The sequence below is a fragment of the Lupinus angustifolius genome, chromosome LG19 (assembly GCF_001865875.1).
Source record: "Lupinus angustifolius cultivar Tanjil chromosome LG19, LupAngTanjil_v1.0, whole genome shotgun sequence".
NCBI classification, from domain to species: Eukaryota; Viridiplantae; Streptophyta; class Magnoliopsida; order Fabales; family Fabaceae; genus Lupinus; species Lupinus angustifolius.
In genome coordinates, this window is record NC_032027.1 from 7356004 (window position 1) to 7374735 (window position 18732).

Below are 18732 nucleotides of genomic sequence, written 5' to 3' on the forward strand. Positions count from 1 at the left end.
AAGTAGTACAACTACTTCTTAGTTTATTTGTTAAGTGTTTGAGACAAGTAATTTTTATGACTTAGAATCAGTTTTTAGGTGATCAATCTAAAAAAAACATTAAGAACTTCTCAAACAAATAAAATTAACCAAAGCACCAACTTGAATGATTAAAATTCAAATTTAGAATAAAAGAAGGAGTACAAATACATAACCAACATTCAAATGAAATTGTTAGGAGCATGAGTCATTCATCCAAGGATTAGATACTTTTAGGTTCCAAATGAGATTACAAATGAATTTTTACATCTCATTTGCCTTCTTCTTTCTCATCTTGAATTATATAAAAAAAACTACTCTAAAACTAACCTAAAAACTACCTAAAATGAAAGGAAAATATGGAGGAAAGAATTTAGAAAGAATATACAATATCTTAGAATTGAGAATTCATGCCTTTATATAGGCCAAGGTGGTGGGCGCTCAGCTGCCCTGTTTGGAAGCTAAGCTGCTGACCATTGGCCCCGATGAAGAGCCACCTTGGCCCCTACTTGATCCCTATGATGGGCTAGGTTACATGCATGGTGACACATTCTCATTCTTGTCATAGCCTTATATCATCCATGAGGTCATGTTCTTGGCCTTCAAGCAAAGAAAAAGTAGGATGTTCCATGAGTTGACCTAGCAATCATTTTTCTGGTGGGTCAGTCGCTCAGCTCACCTGGTACCATGCTCAGCTGCCTGCTTGAGCAGCTCAGCTAACCTGGTCCCACGCTCAGCTGCCTGCTTCAGCAGCTCAGCTGACTGCTTCAGCAGCTCAGCTGACCTGGTTCCACGCTCAGTTGCCTGCTTGGGCAGCTCAGTTGACCTAGTCCCAACTGGGCGTGGACCAGGTTGTCCTGGCCTGGTGCTTAGCTGACCTGGTCTGGTGCTTAGCTGACCTGGCCTGGTGCTTAGTTGACCTAGCCTGGTGCTTGGTGTTTGGCTGGACAACTTTGTGCTTGATTTCTTCATGGTGAAGCAACCTTTTTTTCTTTGGTTTGTTACTTGATTTTTGTTGGTTGTTTGACACTTTTGGGTTGTTTTCTTTAAGTTAAGGTAAGCATTTAATTTTTGCAACTTGGTTGACCTACCTTAACTTAGGTTTCTTCAAGACGAAGTAAGCTACCTTCCTTCAAGGCTAAGTAACCAAATTAAGCACAAAGCATGTCATGCATTAACTTGATTACTTTTAGCAATTTATTTTGAGCTTTCGTCTTGAATTTTGGCTTGAATTCTTGTTCATCTTTGAACTTATTCTTTAATATGCAATTTCCTACAAAACTCAAAGAAAACTTGGATAAGAATTAATAAAGAACCAATTTATTCAATCATGCAAAATTCCCCTAAAATTGTTAATTTAAGTTGTTTTCTATAATTTGCATAGGATAAGTGTCATAAAATGATAGTGAAAAGTGTATACTTTTTGCACTTATCAGATATAATTCTCACTCCCTCACAATCACTATAAATATTTGCATTTACATTTCACTAACTTCACACTTCACACTTTCTTCAAAGTTTCTTCACACCTTATTCAGACTTTCTTCACATATACACAGTTTGTTATGGAGTATCTTAATCTAGGGCCAATTGACACTTCACTACTTACAATGCAAAATGATCATATCTCAAACAATATCTAGAATGACATTGAATGTGCTTTTCGACCTAGATGTTGTTTCTGGCAATCACTACCTTCTGAACCAGTGTTGCAAGTTATCCGCAACACTACTTTTGGTAACTTGTTAACACTTGGAACAGTAGAAATCAACAATTGTCTATTATTAGCATTGATCGAGAGATGGAGACCAGAAACACATATTTTCCACTTTCCATGTGGAGAGGCCACCGTCACTCTTGAGGATGTGGCTTACCAACTTGGCATTCCGATAGAAGGAGAAGTTATTACCAGAGTGACAAGTACGGATTGGGAAGCACTTTGCATCCGGTTGTTGGGTGTCGTTCTAGTAGATAACGAATTAATGGGGCAGAGGGTGAAACTCACTTGGCTTGAGAGGACATTTTGTGATCTCCCTGAGAATGTTAATGAAGTTGTTATTGAACAACACGCTAGAGCATTTATTCTCAGAATGATCGGAGGGTTTCTCATGCCAGATACATCAGGTAACCGAGTCCACCTTATGTATCTCCCCTTGCTTGAGGACTTAACGGAGAGATTCCAATACAATTGGGCTCAGCTGTATTGGTTTGTCTTTATCGAGGACTATGTCGTGCAGCAATAATTAGTGGTCAAAAAGAGATTGGAGGATATCTACTACTCCTTCAATCATAGGCATATGATCACATTGAAAATCTTGCATCAAGACTGCGCGACCCAACAACACCTTATTTTCCATTGGTCAAAAGGTATATATTAATTTTATCATTATATATAAAATTTTAATTAATAAAATTGATTCAATTTTTTTACTAACTAACAATGATTAATAATAGGTGGTCACAACATTTAATAACCACCAACATTCCTAGACATACTGTTGATATCATACGTGCAATGTTTGATCGTATGCGCGTTGATCAAGTATATTTGTATTTGTATCTTTTATGCATAAATGTATATTGTTTATGTTTGTATATTTTTATGTCCAAATAATAAGCCAAACTTTAATTCTTTTGTATATTTTTTATGTTAACATTTTTACCAGTTTGGGTGGATGCCATATTACCAATTGTCTTTCCTCTCAAACATCTCGGAGAGAAGCCAATCACGTGTGCCACTAATCTGTTTCACAATTGTGGAATGGCACCCTACTGATCGGGTTACGAGACAATTTGGTTTTGGTCAACCAATTCCAGAAGATCCAGTGAATTGTCAAAAACTTCATAAAGTTGACTTACGTGGCAAAACTGATTGTAACTGGTCACATAAGTATCGTCGCTGGATTCAAATATGAAATAATTGGGATAACTATGTGGTCGATGGTTTACCCGCAAATACTCTGCCTTTGAACCACTACTCTAAGTATATGCAGTGGTACTTAAAAAGTACTAGAAGATACATATCTAGAGATGGAGCACACTCTGATGGAATGGTAACTTTTTTTTGGGGATTAAACTTTCTCTTTAATCAATTTATTTACTTTTAATTTTCTCTAAACTTTTTAGTACACCTTTGCAAAAAGAATTTGTGATCAGAGTCATCATTCAGCTTCACTTATAAATCCCACACAATCTTTATGTGACGTCTCCTCATCTAACCGTGAAATGATGGGAGCATTAGTTGAACTATACCCCAATGCATACTCTACCCACATTAATGAAGCTCCTCCTACTCATCATTATGATATATTGGAAACTGACTCTCCGCAACGAACTCCAGCGGATAGTCATTCTCAAGGACATACTTCATCACTTACTCCTCAACAACAACAACAATTGTATGGGTTCACATATTATAATTATTCATACAATTATTTGTCATCAAATTCTCAAATTCCAATACCATCAATGTTTGCTACTACTTCAAGTACACAATTGTCGGCATACGATTCTCAACAATATTATCGTCCTACTATATTGTTTACAAACATTTTTGGTATACAACATATTGATGACGAAGTTGTGGTTGAGGATGTTGATGAAGATGGAGACGATTCAGATGATGAGGAGCCACAATTGGCGACACGTGGTGGAGGGAGAATCTCACAGCGGAATGAACAACAATTAAGAGTTCAACCGCCAAGAAAGAGAAAACCACCTACATGTGGCACTTCATCATATAGACGTCATTAAAGTTGTTTCGAATTTAATGTATTAAAAATTTAATATTGTAATATTTTTTTCTTAATAATATTAGTGTTGCAAAATATAGTAATAGGTTGGAATAAATAAAAATTATACTAAAAATTTAAACATAGAACTCAATCTATTCTTGTTAGGGATACAGGAATAAAATGAAATAATAAGTAAGACTCGTACAAAGAAAAAACATAAAAATCCTACTCTATTGCCGATTTACATATATATATTAAAAATAAAATACTAAACCTCCATCACCATTATCGATTTACACTAATTTATTAAAAACAATGAAAAACTCATTCTAGAGTGACGATTCCTAAACCCTAATATATTAAAAAAAACATGGAAAACTCCATCTTCAGTGACGATTTATGAGCAAATATTAAAAAAAAATTAAAATCCACCAATGTTGTCGATTTATGTGAGTCCAAGAGAAAAAAATAAAGGAAAACGGCCATGGGATTGCCGATTTACAAAAAAAATGTACCACTTTTGTAATAAGTACAAAAGTTACACTAGTGTGGTAAATTTCTGGTCAAAGTATACTACCTAAGTAAATTTGCCTCGAAAGGAAATGGGCTTCTTTGTATACATACCCTTATTTTGAGTCCGACTCATATCTATTATAGGAGATATCAGTACATAGTTTAGATTATTACATGTGGTAAAAGTAAATTTTTAATGGTTCAGATTTTAATTTATTTTTGAATTAAATAACTTTAAAATAAATTTTCTCTCACATTCCCAGTACTGGAGAGTCCAATACTAGAGAGGAATCTTATTCCCTTATTTTCTACCTATTTACAAAATCTTTTTAGGATTTAATATATACACTGAGAATGTAAATATTTTTTAGACTCTCACTAAATTATCCACTATTCATTTTAACTATGTTAACTTTCAAATAAAAGTAATACAATTCAATGGTAGATGATGAACTGACAGTTCAAAATTTTTTACACATGATACATAGATTTTAAACTCGTCTTTTTTTATGAATAGGATAAGACTATTATAGAAACTTGAACTCGAGACGTCTCATTAAGCTAGATATAATATATAGGCTTCTTGATGTTAAGGATGCCAATTAGACCTGTATCCAATGTAGACATGCAAAAATTACCCACAATGAGAAGAATATAGTAATAAGAATACAGTGTTTGCTAGTTGGTATATGGATCGATATTCTTGTATTGAAATTTGTTGATTTTGTGTCTTGGTTGTTTTGGTTTAGCACCCTTTATGTTATCTAAATGCAATTTTTTTATCTTTGCTTAACAAAAAAAGTTTACCCAATAAACGGGGATAAGAACATGATAAGTCATTACCTTCATAGTTTCGTGGGGATGGATACTATATTACCCAACCTGCTCATAGCCACACATACATAATATAGATGCTGAAGCTAATAGGCATATATGATGATTCAATTAAATCATTAATTCATAAGACGTCTTTAATTGATAACACACTAACACCTTTAACACTAACATTCAATAAATTCACAACTCTACTTTTTAGTTAGAGACAACCTTGTAACTACTCATTGTTATAAGGCTCTCTCCCTCTCTTTCACATCCACTATGACTCCATATAGTGACAAATTGTTTGACATTGCAATTGTTCAATTAATTATGTTGAGTTTATTGTTTTCAGTATTAATTTTTTTAAGCGAAACAATTTACAATAAACTGAATAAAGAAAAGTGCAAGAGGTACTTCAACTCATTAGAAAAATAGTTTATGTATAATGTGATAGGTTAAAGAATTTTGGAGTTGTTAAGTTGAAGATTTTTAGATCAATTATGGTACATTTGTGGGTAATGGGTGTGAATGTGGGTATAAAGATACCCAACAAAGATGAACATTAAAATTACTATCCACTCGAGTTTAGACACATATATAAGTAATTATTTTAAAAAATAAGGGTATAGGAATAACTACTATAATATCCTATCTACACTTGAACTATTGCAAAAATTACACAGTGTAAAATTTTTTGTATTATCAAGAGTATTTTTCTTATCTTTCTTAGTAAGGAATTAATATTTTCGAGGTTCTCCCAACAAGTATCACTCTTATGATCGAATCTTTAACATTTTAATTATCAAGAGAATCTAACGAGATTTTATATTACTGAATCAACACATTATATAGGAAAGCCTTGAACACGTGTCCAAGTTTTGATCAACCAAAACTAAATAAGAAAAAAATTTCCAAGCCAATTCTTGGTTTTGGGACGCTTTGAAGCTCAGCTTTATATAGAGCCCAAAATAAATAAATAAATAAATAAATAAATAAATAAATAAATAAATAAGAATGATTTTCGAGAGTAAAAAATAGAAGTCCTAGACAGCCACATCACATGCACGTGGTACATGTGCAAGTAGGAGCACTATGATCCCATTTTAGCATCTATTTGCTGTCTCTAATATGGGTTTTCTTTTTCTTTTCATTTTTTAAATCATCAAAAGCTGATTCTGTCTTTCCTTGCCACAAAGGCTTTTGGAAGCGAGTATCCAAAGTTTTCAACTTCCTCTCCATTTTCTCCCAAACAATGAGATGTAATATGCAACCACCATCCTAGTTCAATATCTTTAAGCATGTTTAAGAGATGAGATTTAGATGGGACATGAGTGAAACAAAAGACTTAATAGTTATAATTTATGAATATCAATGAGATGACATTAAAGTTTTTTATTTTGCTTTATTCTCCTCCAAAATTTAACTCGGGTAAAAAATACCAGACAACAATATTTCATCAAATAAACATGATTTGTTTTTTAGATAAAAATTGTATTTTTAAAAAGGTAGTTGAGAGATAAAATAAATATATATTATTCTTTAAAACTGACGTGAAATTAATAAAGTTATGCCTAAAATAAGAATAAAAAACTAACACGGACTAGAAGAAACAAAGAAAATAAATTGAATTTCTTGAAGAATGACCCATTTTTATCTTCAAAAATTTTAAATGTCAGTTAAATTAATTATTTTTAAAATAAATTCTAAAAAATAAAATTAATTTCAATCAGAAACTGATTTAACTAAAAAATAAGAGGAATTTGAATCTTTATTCTTCTGATAACATGGATGGATGTACTTCACTGAGAAGCTGCCATTTCACATGGCTTCCATCTGTCTTAGTTCATGGATAGGAACCAAATGTGATCTAATGAATAGAAAGTGCACTCATATTATCAATAATTCATTGCTCTAATAGTCTACACCATGTGTGCATGTGAATATTGAAATGAAGAAAAGGGTACAAATAAAAATATATTAGTTTTATATTAGAAGTGGCATTTGGTGGGCTCAGACCATGATTGATCAAGATCAGCACTTCTCTCCCATTTCCTTCTCTATGCAGATTCCTCTTATAATTTATTCTCCTTTCTCATCTAAAATTACTTAATATTTGTTGTTATAAAAAAAATGGTCTAGCAATTAACAAGGATCATTAATTTTTTTGTTGTATAGTCAAGAGTATCCTCTTGGAAAGAAATTAATTCATTTTATGGTATGTAGTTGTCCCTCCTAACAAGTTTCTCTATCATGAATTAAACTTTTGATATTTTGGTTTATTTTGATATCCAATAGGATCTTACAAATACACTACTAGATTAAAGACTTTTTAGTCAAGAATTATTAAATGAATTTAATATCTAAGCACTATCAATATAAAGATTTATACACAGTTATTACATCAATCATTATTCATTTATATTACTTTTTTTTAAAGAGACAATTAAGTGTATAAAATTTTTACACCTCATCAAATTGCATATGGTTGGCAAGCACATTTGCATATGCTTCTATTTTTAAAAATGATCTAGCAATTAGTAAAGATCATTAATTCATGGATGCATTTGAAGATTTTTAGTTTGGTCTAGATTATGAAATTGTATTTTATCATGGTTGGCAAGCACATTTGCATATGCTTTCTACTTTTAAAAATACCTCAATCATATTTGTGACCCTTCCATTTCTTTTTTTAAATTGAATGGATGGTATAACTTGTCTTACATTCAATTTATTTCTCCATGTAACATGGAAAGATTCCCTTATTAAAATCACAATGTATATATAATTAACATTTATCAGTCTAAAACCATCAAGTGGATGAGGGGTGAAGGGTAATGCTTCTTATCTTTCCTTATTTATTTCCAAGTTTTTCCACTTTCTTGCTTTGCTTTGATAGTGGATTATAAAAAGAGTATAATACATATGCATTGTCATATTTATACATAGTTGGTATATTATTCACTATTTATTTGTACTATTTTTTATTTATGAAGAGTCAATGATAACTAAATATGAATGATAAACGATGCAGTATATACATTTTTTTTCTTATAAAAATATTTTAGGCATATATACATGGTTTCTTCTTCCCTTACTCATTGTTAAAAGTTATTCCCATTATCACATGGCTTTGGTTTTTTTGGTTTTGGATGTTAAGATAATCACAAGTACATCAATGTTCTTTGGTGTTAAATGGCCCACTTATGCATCATTTCTGAATATTTGTCATACTTAGAAGTTACCCTTCAATCTGCTAGATCTTGAAAGTGGGGACTCACAAAAATAATCAATATATTGGAAAATATGCTTTAGACAATGTTTATTGTTTCTTTTCTTTTTCCCCACATCTGGTTGAATCTTAATCATAGATTACCAACTTTTATATATTTATGTGTATGTGTAGACTAAGTACTTTAATTAAAAACAAAATTCAAAGATGGAGTGAATTGTGTATACATTTATTACCTAACTAGAAAATAACCATAAAACATATGGGTCCTTGAGAATCATAACCCATCTCATATATTCTCTCATTGCTTGATTCATAATCTTGTTAGCAAGAATGTAGTTATCTTAAAATGGAATTCATCATAAACAAATAGGAGAGTTACCCCTAATAAATAAAAATAAATTAATTGCCTTAAAGCATCTTCTAACCATAGAAAAGTTGCATTATGAGTTTTACTATATCACCCATTTCACTTAACTTAATATAACTCCAGCAACTCTTAACTTAAAACCACACAATTTCTTGGAAGTTGTCTAATAAATCTGACAAGTTAGAAACCTTTTTATATTTCATGATTGAGTATAAACATAATTTGTTTCCTCAAAAATTTTGCGTCTATCAATTTAGTCTATGAAAAATTAAAAAATTAAAAATGATCCCAAAATATATCAAATAAGATTATTTTTAGTATTATTTTGTAATCTGAATCTATTTTGACTCACATATGTAACTTTTGTGTACCAGTTTGGACTTTTATTTTGATTTTGGAATCAAATTGTTATATGGGGAAATTTATTTGGACCAAAGTATTCACTCTATTAAAATAAATATACTTTTGTTTCAATTATGATGCTTCCAATTAAGCCATTGAGGCTCATAAATATTATGCTATATATGTCTGATTTATGCAACTTTTACCTACACCTCCATATATTATATTGCCTATTCAATCATACAATTCTTGTACAAGTATTAGCACAAAAATTTGTGCCAAGCCCATAAAAAATGCTCTCATTCCTCTTCAAGGATAAGTGGTAGAAGTAAAAAGTGAATTAACCATCATCAAGAGCCACATTCTGTCCCATGTTTTATGTCTGAGAGAGATTTCAAATAAGTCAAAGCCTTTCACCTGTCATTACTTTCACACCACTAGCTTCTCTGTAAATAGCAGTTCATAATAAACCTGACAAGTTTCTTAAAAATTACCTTAACTAATCAACTGATTATTTATTATTTATATCATATAATATATTGAATCAAATGACATACAATATCAACTCTTCATTCATTAACTTCTTCATAAACTAGACACAACATAACATAACATATCACTATCAATGTTCTGTCCATCAACCACATAGTACTTGTTCAGTTTGAGTACATAGTGCAAATGATGGAAAATTGAGACATCAATGAAGATTCAAATGAAAAATCAGTTTTTTATATTCTTGTTATGTTACATTGGTTGTTTCTCTTATGGTTTTGATGCTGCCATAAATGATGAAGTATCAGTTTTGCTTTCTATGAAGGCAAGTTTTGTTGATCCTTTGAACACACTGCAGAATTGGAAGGATGCATCACATTGTAACTGGACTGGTGTTTTGTGCAACTCATATGGATTTGTAGAGAAGCTTGATGTTTCACACAAGAATCTCAGTGGCATAGTATCCAATGAGATACAAAGGCTTAAAAGTCTTACTTCTCTAAACTTGAGTTGCAATGCTTTTTCATCACCATTTCCAAAATCCATAGCCAATCTCACCACACTGATTAGCCTTGATGTAAGCCAGAATTCCTTCATTGGTGAGTTTCCATTAGGCCTTGGAAAGGCGCAGCAGCTCGTGGCCTTAAATGCATCGAGCAACGAGTTCTCGGGTTCACTTCCTTGGGACCTTGGAAATGTTTCTTCCTTGGAGATGCTGGATCTTAGAGGCAGCTTCTTTGAAGGGTCAATCCCAACATCATTCGGTGACTTGCATGATTTGAAGTTCCTTGGTCTGTCAGGGAATAACCTCACTGGCAAAATTCCAAGTGTTCTTGGAAAACTTTCATCATTGGAGCACATGATCCTTGGATACAATGAATTTGAAGGTGGAATTCCAATTGAGTTTGGAAATCTCACCAATCTTAAGTATCTTGATTTAGCAGTAGCTAATCTTGATGGTGAGATTCCATCTTCACTTGGAAAGCTCAAGTTAGTGGATACAGTTTTCTTATACAACAACAACTTTGAAGGCAGAATTCCACCTGAAATCGGCAGCATGACTTCTTTGCAGTTTCTGGATCTATCTGATAACATGTTTTCAGGGGAAATTCCAGCTGAAATAAGTGATTTGAAGAATTTGGAGCTACTCAACTTCATGCACAACAAGCTATCTGGTCCTGTTCCTTCTGGCCTTGGTGATTTGCCTCAACTTGAGGTTCTTGAGCTATGGAACAATTCCTTGTCAGGTCCATTGCCTAATAACCTTGGCAAGAATTCACCACTGCAATGGTTGGATGTATCATCCAATTCACTATCTGGTGAGATTCCAGAAACTCTTTGCAGCCGAGGCAACCTCACCAAGCTAATACTTTTCAACAATGCATTTTCTGGTTCGATTCCCGTGAGTCTATCTATGTGCCCTTCGCTTGTTCGCGTTCGAATTCATAACAATTTTATTTCCGGAGTAGTTCCGGTTGGTCTTGGCAAGCTTGGGAGGCTTCAAAGGTTAGAATTGGCTAACAATAGTCTCTCCGGTGGAATTCCAGATGACCTTGCTTCTTCCACATCACTTTCTTTCATTGATTTCTCAAGAAATAAACTCCATTCTTCTCTTCCTTCCACTGTACTTTCAATTCCAAACCTTCAAGCTTTCATGGTCTCAAACAACAACTTGGAAGGAGAGATTCCGGATCAATTCCAGGATTGTCCCTCGCTCGCTGCTCTTGATCTCTCATCAAATCATTTCTCTGGAAGCATTCCAGCAAGCATAGCTTCATGTCAGAAGTTGGTGAACTTGAACCTACAAAACAACCAATTGAGTGGTGAAATTCCAAAGGCAATAGCTACCATGCCTACATTGGCCATTCTTGATGTTTCCAACAATTCTCTAACTGGCCAAATACCTGAAAGCTTCGGCATTTCTCCGGCTCTTGAAGCATTCAATGTCTCATACAATAAGCTTGAAGGTCCTGTCCCATCAAATGGCATGCTTAGAACTATAAATCCAAATGATCTTGTTGGCAATTCTGGCCTATGTGGAGGTATCTTCCCACCATGTGGCCGAAACAATGCAGATTCATCAAGGCATGGAAGTTCACATGCAAAGCACATTATCACAGGATGGATCATTGGAATATCGTCAATTCTAGCCATTGGGATTGGAATTGTGGTGGCAAGATCCTTATACATAAGGTGGTACACTGATGGATTCTGCTTCCAAGAAAGATTTTATAAGGGTAGCAAAGGGTGGCCTTGGAGATTGATAGCATTTCAAAGGCTTGATTTTACAAGCACTGACATTCTATCTAGCATCAAAGAAACAAATGTGATCGGCATGGGAGCGACCGGGGTTGTTTATAAGGCTGAGATACCACACTCAGCAACTGTTGTGGCAGTGAAGAAATTGTGGAGATCAGGATCTGACATTGAAGTAGGAACAAGCAATGATGAGGTTGTCGGAGAGGTCGATGTTTTAGGAAGGCTAAGGCATAGGAACATTGTTAGACTATTAGGATCTCTTCACAATGACACTGATGTGATGATACTTTATGAGTTTATGCACAATGGCAACCTCGGTGATGCCTTACATTGCAAGCGAGCAACACAGTTGCTTGTAGACTGGGTTTCGCGGTATAACATAGCTCTAGGAGTTGCACAAGGACTTGCTTATCTTCATCATGACTGTAATCCACCGGTTATCCATCGAGACATCAAGTCAAATAATATATTGCTTGATGCAAACCTGGAGGCAAGGATAGCAGATTTTGGTTTAGCCAAGATGATGATCAGGAAGAACGAAACTGTCTCCATGATTGCTGGATCCTATGGCTACATTGCCCCTGGTGAGTTATTAGTTCATACATTTTACTATATCTTGTTAAGTGTTAAAGTTTCACATCCATTTTACTATAATAACTTGACTACTTAACTAACCCTATGAGCTAGTTTTTGTGGTGGAGTTAGGCTCGGTTATTCTAATATGGTATCAGATATGATCGGTTTTTTTTTTATTAAAGTGCCACATCAGTTGAATATATATGAGCAAATAACCATTTATAATGACATAAGCAACAAGGATAGTTAACATTTTAAACAAAACAACATAACTCTGAATTAGCATATTTAGATAGAAGATTAGGCTGCATATATTCATTTCTATTAACAAATTACTGCTCTTTCTTATATGCACAATATTCATGTTTATATCCATATCCTTTTCTTTCAATGATTTAATCTGTGGCAGAATATGGATATGCCTTGAAGGTGGATGAAAAGATTGATGTCTACAGTTATGGAGTAGTTTTATTGGAGCTTCTGACCGGAAAGCGGCCATCGGATGCAGAGTTTGGAGAGTCAATAGAAATTGTAGAGTGGATTAGAAAGAAGATTAGAGACAACACATCTCTAGAAGAAGCATTAGACCCAAGTGTAGGAAACAATAGGCATGTCCTAGAAGAGATGCTTTTAGTACTAAGAATAGCACTTCTTTGCACTGCCAAGCTCCCAAAGGATAGACCAACCATGAGGGATGTTATAATGATGCTTGGAGAGGCAAAGCCTAGGAGAAAGAGCAGTGGCAACAATGAACCTAACAACAACAAAGAGATGCCAGTTTTTGATGCATCACCAGTTAATGACCTTGTCTAGGAACCAAAGCCAAAAGTTTCATAAGTTAAGTGCATTTGTCTCTTGGTTTAGCAGGGGACTAAAATGACTTTTGTGTTGTTCTATGAGAAGGTTTTTGTTTAGTACCTAAGTCAATTTAGAATTGTAATTTGTATTTACTGTTGTAATGTGCATCTTTGTCTTTAAAATATTAATGAGTATATCATAATGTATTAATTTTTTGCAAATAAAATATGTTGTTTATCACAAATTTGGTGACTAACATGGGAATTTCACCATAAACCAAGATAAAGCATTTGTACCTATTCATTGCTTTGAATAACATGGGAATTTTTCAGATGTACTAATGAAGTACTCAAAACAAAATTGGTCCCAGTTTCATTTTTTTAACATGTGAGTGACTCACATTTCTTTTGCTAAGGTTTATTGATCAGTACATTATAAAATGAGAAAACTGCTCTAGAATAAGTTGGTGGGTAAAATGAATAAGTAAAAGACCTATATAAAAGTACATTGTCCAAAATGGTCCCTAAAGAAAAAATTGAAACAATTACTCTTCAAATACATACATTAGTCCTTCTGTTAATCATTTGAGTTAACAAATGTATTTATGTGGTATGTTAATTTTCTCAAGTAGCACTTTCTTCGGCTACAAGTGTTGAGTCCTGATATAGAAATGTGATTTTCATCTCACATGTTGTGTTGTATTAACAGACCCCACTAAGTGCATTTACCCTATAAACAGTCTCGCGGCTTTCAGGGCAAAATTGTGTACATCTAGCCTCCCTAGATCCCCACTAAGTGAAAGCTTTGTGCACTAGACTGTCCATTATCTTGTTGTATTAACGATAGATCCCAAGCACTCACAAATGAGCCACCATAGCAATTACTACTCAACAAAGGAAAATGGTCATAGAATACATTTACAAAGGTTGGAAAGATTGGAAGATATGATGAGAAGGAATGACATATCAAGAGGTGTTATAACAAGGTGTCAACACATGGGAGCTAGAGACATTATCAAAAACATGACAGATTCAAATAAATGTTTTAAATTTGAACAATGTGCACGCCATGAAATAACTCACTCAACAGTAAAATTTTATCAAAATGAAATTACATCACCCTTAACAAAATGATTGTCACATGTGTAAGGATCAAACATCTCTTTTTAGTCCTATGATAATCATTTACACTTTGATCTTTATATCTGATAACTATTTTCAATTTGTCCCACCTCTAACTGTTAACAGTCGATGTTATAACAATAAACGACAAGGACCAACTCGAAAATAAGCATACATCCAGCAACTGATTTTTGTTATGTATACGAACCAAGTTAAAAACAAGTGTCGGACCCAAAATACAATTTAACCATAAAATAAACAGCAACTGACTTAAACCCAGAAAAAAACTGAGGTTTCATTTCATCATTTAAACCTCTATTCCATTTATTTGAAGTGTTGCTCTTACTATTCTCCTTTTGTTTTTCACCCTTTTTTATTCCTTCTATTCTTGTAATACATTTTAGACCATAAAAGTTTTGTGTATCCTAAACCATGCAAAACCTTGTGTCTATATGGGCTTGTTTTTCAATCTTCTGTTCTTTTCTTCCAATCTTGGTGCTGCAAATAAGTAACTATGTTAGAGAAAGAAAAGAAAAAGTAAATAAATTGTGTTTATGAATGATAACATGTTTGCTTACCAAGTCCATTTGTCTCACATGTTTTCATGATTCTTAGCCTTCTTACAGAGCTAAGGAACATCCTGATTACAGTTTCAAGGAGAAAAGTATATAAATACCAAATCAGATAAAACAATAGGTCCAATGTTAATGCAGCTAATATCTACTAGCTACAATGAAAATTCATGTATCAATTGCAATTCTCAAACCTTAGGATTTCTTGTTCTGATAAAGTTATTATTAATATTTTCCTTATTCAGGGAAAGAGACACAGTCCTTAGTAGTTTCGTCAAAGCTCCCGGAGACCGAGATGAAGAAACTTAAAGCACAATTCCTTAGGTGTCAGTGGTATTGTTTTCCGATAAAAGTATAACATGATCGATGAAAACATAACATATGTAACAGTTATTGTTTTTTCGGAAAACAACACCACAAACATCCGAAGAATTGTACCTAAGTTTTGTCATTAGGGTATTAATATAAACTGTGGAATCAGTAACAAATTATTACATATTTATGCTTTTTCTCTTGCAGCTACATTCTGATATCAGTGAATTCAGATTGAATTCTGGGTCATCAAAGGCCAAAATGAGCATGATGGTTGTCAGATATACATTTACATCATTCGATGATAACAGAGAAACTACATTGACTTTCCTTTTAAGTTTGGCATAATTACATTCGGTATTCCTCTTATTTTAGAAATTACAATGGCCTCCCTTCAGATTTATGTTGTACAGGGAATAAATGCAATGACAACATAAACTTCAAAGGAGTAAGTGTAATGACAATTAAATCCTCAAGGGAGGTCAGTGTAATTTCTGAAACAAATGGAGTATCGAATGTAACTAATCCAAGCCTCATGAGAGTTCAGTGTAATTTTCTCAACAGTATTAACTAATAAGTAAAGGGCTTAGGCAGAAGGTACTTCCTAGCACACAAATACTACAATCTCATATTTGTCTGACCAAATTAAACAATACATGTACTATTTGAAAATCAACAGGTAAAGAAAATTTAATCCTCAGAGGAAAAATTTACTGCAACGTCAATGATATCATTGCAGAGGAAGATAAGTTTGACATTAAAAACAAGTTGATCATTATGAATCAAATACTTACCACCAAGGAACATCTCCAACAAGCATCCAGTCACCTTCCCCGTCTTCGTAAGTGAGCACAAAATTGGAAGATCCATCCAACAATTTTGATTGCCCATCCGTTCCAGCGGTAATGCCATGACCCTCTCCATTTGATCCTATCAACAATGATATCAATACCACATTAAGGAGGAAAAAGAAATTGTACTCATTGAAAAGACATCAAAAGCTAGTTTTGATATATATGAATTAATCTATTCTTAACATTACGAGAAAGAAAACAAAGCGAAAAGGAAAAGTTTAATCCATACTACAGCCAAATAGATAAAGTAATCCGGATATGCTGGTAACTTGTAAGTTTTAAATTATTAATCTTCATATGTACTTTTTTTTTACAACAGATAATCACAAATACATGAGTAGCATTTTCTTCCTTAGGAAGTATAAAGAGCATGAAAAACTTACCTATGCAAGCAGTGACCGTAGTTGGTTCATTAAACATATCCTCCAAGGTTCGAGCTAAGGTTTCATAGGAACAATGAGCACTCAAGTCAACCTTCCTTCCAATCGGCACGCCATCCTTATTTACCTTCACAAACAAGGAACTCTTGAAGTTTTCCTTTTCTTTGGCAATAATGTTTTTATCAATGCTACTTTCCACAGCAACATTGCTCTTACTTTTGTCAACCATAGATTTGATTACTTCAGCATCTGGTAATTTTGAATTGTTATTAAGGCTATTCATTCTATATGTTCTAAGGGGAGGCCACCCAACCACCTGTCTGTGAAAAATTCAGTTACAACACAGATAACAAACCAATCAGTAAAGAAATGAGAACAAAATTGAAAATCAGAGAAAGTGCATAGCACATTGTAAAATTCTTGTTGAGAAATTAATAGTAAACCAAACCTTATGGAATAAATTAAGATTACTAAATTTAAAAGCTATAAAATTACTACTGACAACCAAGCTTTAATTCCCATTAGGTAGGGTCGGCTAAAAGCCAGAAAATGACTGTTGCGAAATAATAGCTCTGCATAATTCATATTCCAAGTGGATAATTTCTACAACATAAGTTGAGTTGCTGCTTTACTTTTGTTAAGCAAATAAAGGGATTCAAATTTACATGACCTACTGGTCAGATGAAAAATGCCATATCTAATAAGTACTTAGAACTTCCATTTTTTAACACCTAAGTTTTAGATCGTATATATCACTTGATCAATTATCAATTTCTTGATGATCTAACACCATTAGTTTAGTTAAATTCAAGGCAAATAATTCACAACAAATTTTCTCCTCAAATAGTCATGTCAACTATTATAACATCATAAAGTAAATAAGATCACATATGGAGCAGGCATAAATGAATACTAAATTGGAAAGCACATACTTAACAAGTAAACATCAATTAGCATAGAAACATATGTTGTCTCAAATAGTGTATCACCCAATGTGTTATAAGTTGTGATTGATCAGAAAATACTTAATTATTAAATTTTTAACTTCAAATTCAGTTTTTTTACCAGTCAATCATAACTAATAGCACATGATGTGATACTATTATTTGGAATAGAAGATTGCTCACGACTTAACAAATATTTTATGTCATAAGATGCTAGCCAACAATTAAAAGAAACAAAAGGAAAAAAAGTGAAATGATGTAAAAATGATTTACCTGGAACCATTGGTGGAGACAACAGAATCAGCACCTCTCTTATTCCCATAAGTAACATTACTCTTTCTATTTAAAGAAGAAGATGAAGAAGAAGATGAAGCTGAGGAAGAAGGAAAATCCTTAGCACTCAATATTCCAGCATATGGAGCAATTGGAGAAGGAGAAAGGCTTAATCCAAGACCCAAATGAAGGTTAGACTCATCTGGGCATGAAGAATCCTCAGAGGAGAAGACAAAGTTATCATCTTTAGAAAGAGTTGAGTAAATGGAAGAAGAAGAACCTTGCATCATGTGCATGGTGCAATAGTAGTTGAAGAAAATAATGGAAATGGGTGATGAATTTGAAGGTAAAGTTTTATACTTTTTATGGTAAAAAGAAAAGGGTGTGAAGTGATTGTGGTGAAAGATGGTTGGATGGGTTGTGATGTCTTGTGTTGTTTGGTGAGTATTGGAAAATGAAAAAGGAAGAAAAAGAAAGAGATTATGTTATAGGTGTGGAGATGTTTGATTAGGGGATGGGATGGGATGGGATGTGATGACAGATACAGAGAGAATGGGATTGGTTTGGTGTCAAATGGTGGCTTCATCGACAAGATACTTTCTCTCTTTCAACAAAAGTAGTGCTGTTCTGGTTATCAAAGTTCTCCAACCTATAAGGATTTAATCCAATTTAAATAAAAATCACATTAATAGATAGATCATTATATCCTCACATACAGTAAATTATTAAAGTTTGATTCTTATAAACAATATTTATTAGGTTAGAAAAACAATCATATATTATAAAAAAGATTAATTATTTATTCACGGAATAAGATTACTCTTGGTTATACCGAAAAAAGAGATTAATATATGAATATATTTGTAAATACTTACAGACTCAATTTTGTACTAACTATCCAACTTAATGAAATAAGAAAAATAGTGATTGCCGTGTGGTCCATATGTCTGATTTGTGCACCTCCTCCATCAGTGTCCCTCTCACTTTTTTCTTTTGTTATTTGCTACAACTTTTTTCTTACATATTTTTTTTATATATTTAATCATATATCTCTTAATATAAATAAGAAATTAATCTTTTTAATAGTTTATGGTTATCAGTTCCAATAAATATGTTTTTATTGATT

The 18732-nt window shown here is 33.1% G+C and overlaps 2 protein-coding genes and 1 long non-coding RNA gene across 4 annotated transcripts; 2 read left to right on the top strand and 1 right to left on the bottom strand.

Annotated features, from left to right (window-relative positions):
* Positions 9575-13371, top strand: LOC109334787 (MDIS1-interacting receptor like kinase 1-like). Its single transcript, XM_019570733.1, has 2 exons — positions 9575-12360; positions 12762-13371. The coding sequence occupies exons 1-2, from the start codon at positions 9726-9728 to the stop codon at positions 13163-13165; spliced, it is 3039 nt and encodes a 1012-aa protein (XP_019426278.1). The 5' UTR covers positions 9575-9725; the 3' UTR covers positions 13166-13371.
* Positions 14296-18200, bottom strand: LOC109334902 (auxin-responsive protein IAA11). Of its 2 annotated transcripts, XR_002106156.1 has the most exons (6): positions 17607-18200; positions 16393-16709; positions 15950-16085; positions 14850-14911; positions 14656-14769; positions 14296-14623 (listed from the first exon to the last, which is right to left on the bottom strand). XR_002106156.1 is itself a non-coding variant. In XM_019570898.1 (5 exons), exons 1-5 carry the CDS (start codon positions 17900-17902, stop codon positions 14720-14722), a joined length of 861 nt encoding a protein of 286 aa, XP_019426443.1. In that variant the 5' UTR covers positions 17903-18200; the 3' UTR covers positions 14296-14719. The 2 variants fall into 2 exon arrangements, 1 of the variants encoding a protein (XP_019426443.1); XM_019570898.1 differs by having other exon boundaries at positions 14296-14769.
* LOC109334903 lies at positions 14918-15943 on the top strand. Its single transcript, XR_002106157.1, has 3 exons — positions 14918-15050; positions 15124-15672; positions 15753-15943. It is a non-coding gene; the product is annotated as an uncharacterized LOC109334903 (long non-coding RNA).

Excerpts from the sequence above, each read along its gene's own strand:
- LOC109334787 (XM_019570733.1), top strand. The coding sequence starts at position 9,726 with ATGAAGATTCAAATGAAAAATCAGTTTTTTATATTCTTGTTATGTTAC. Across the intron at positions 12,361-12,761 it reads CTATGGCTACATTGCCCCTG|AATATGGATATGCCTTGAAG; the intron begins GTGAGTTATTAG and ends AATCTGTGGCAG.
- LOC109334902 (XM_019570898.1), bottom strand. The coding sequence starts at position 17,902 with ATGCACATGATGCAAGGTTCTTCTTCTTCCATTTACTCAACTCTTTCT. Across the intron at positions 16,086-16,392 it reads TACGGTCACTGCTTGCATAG|GATCAAATGGAGAGGGTCAT; the intron begins GTAAGTTTTTCA and ends CATTGTTGATAG. Across the intron at positions 14,770-14,849 it reads ATGTGAGACAAATGGACTTG|CACCAAGATTGGAAGAAAAG; the intron begins GTAAGCAAACAT and ends ACTTATTTGCAG.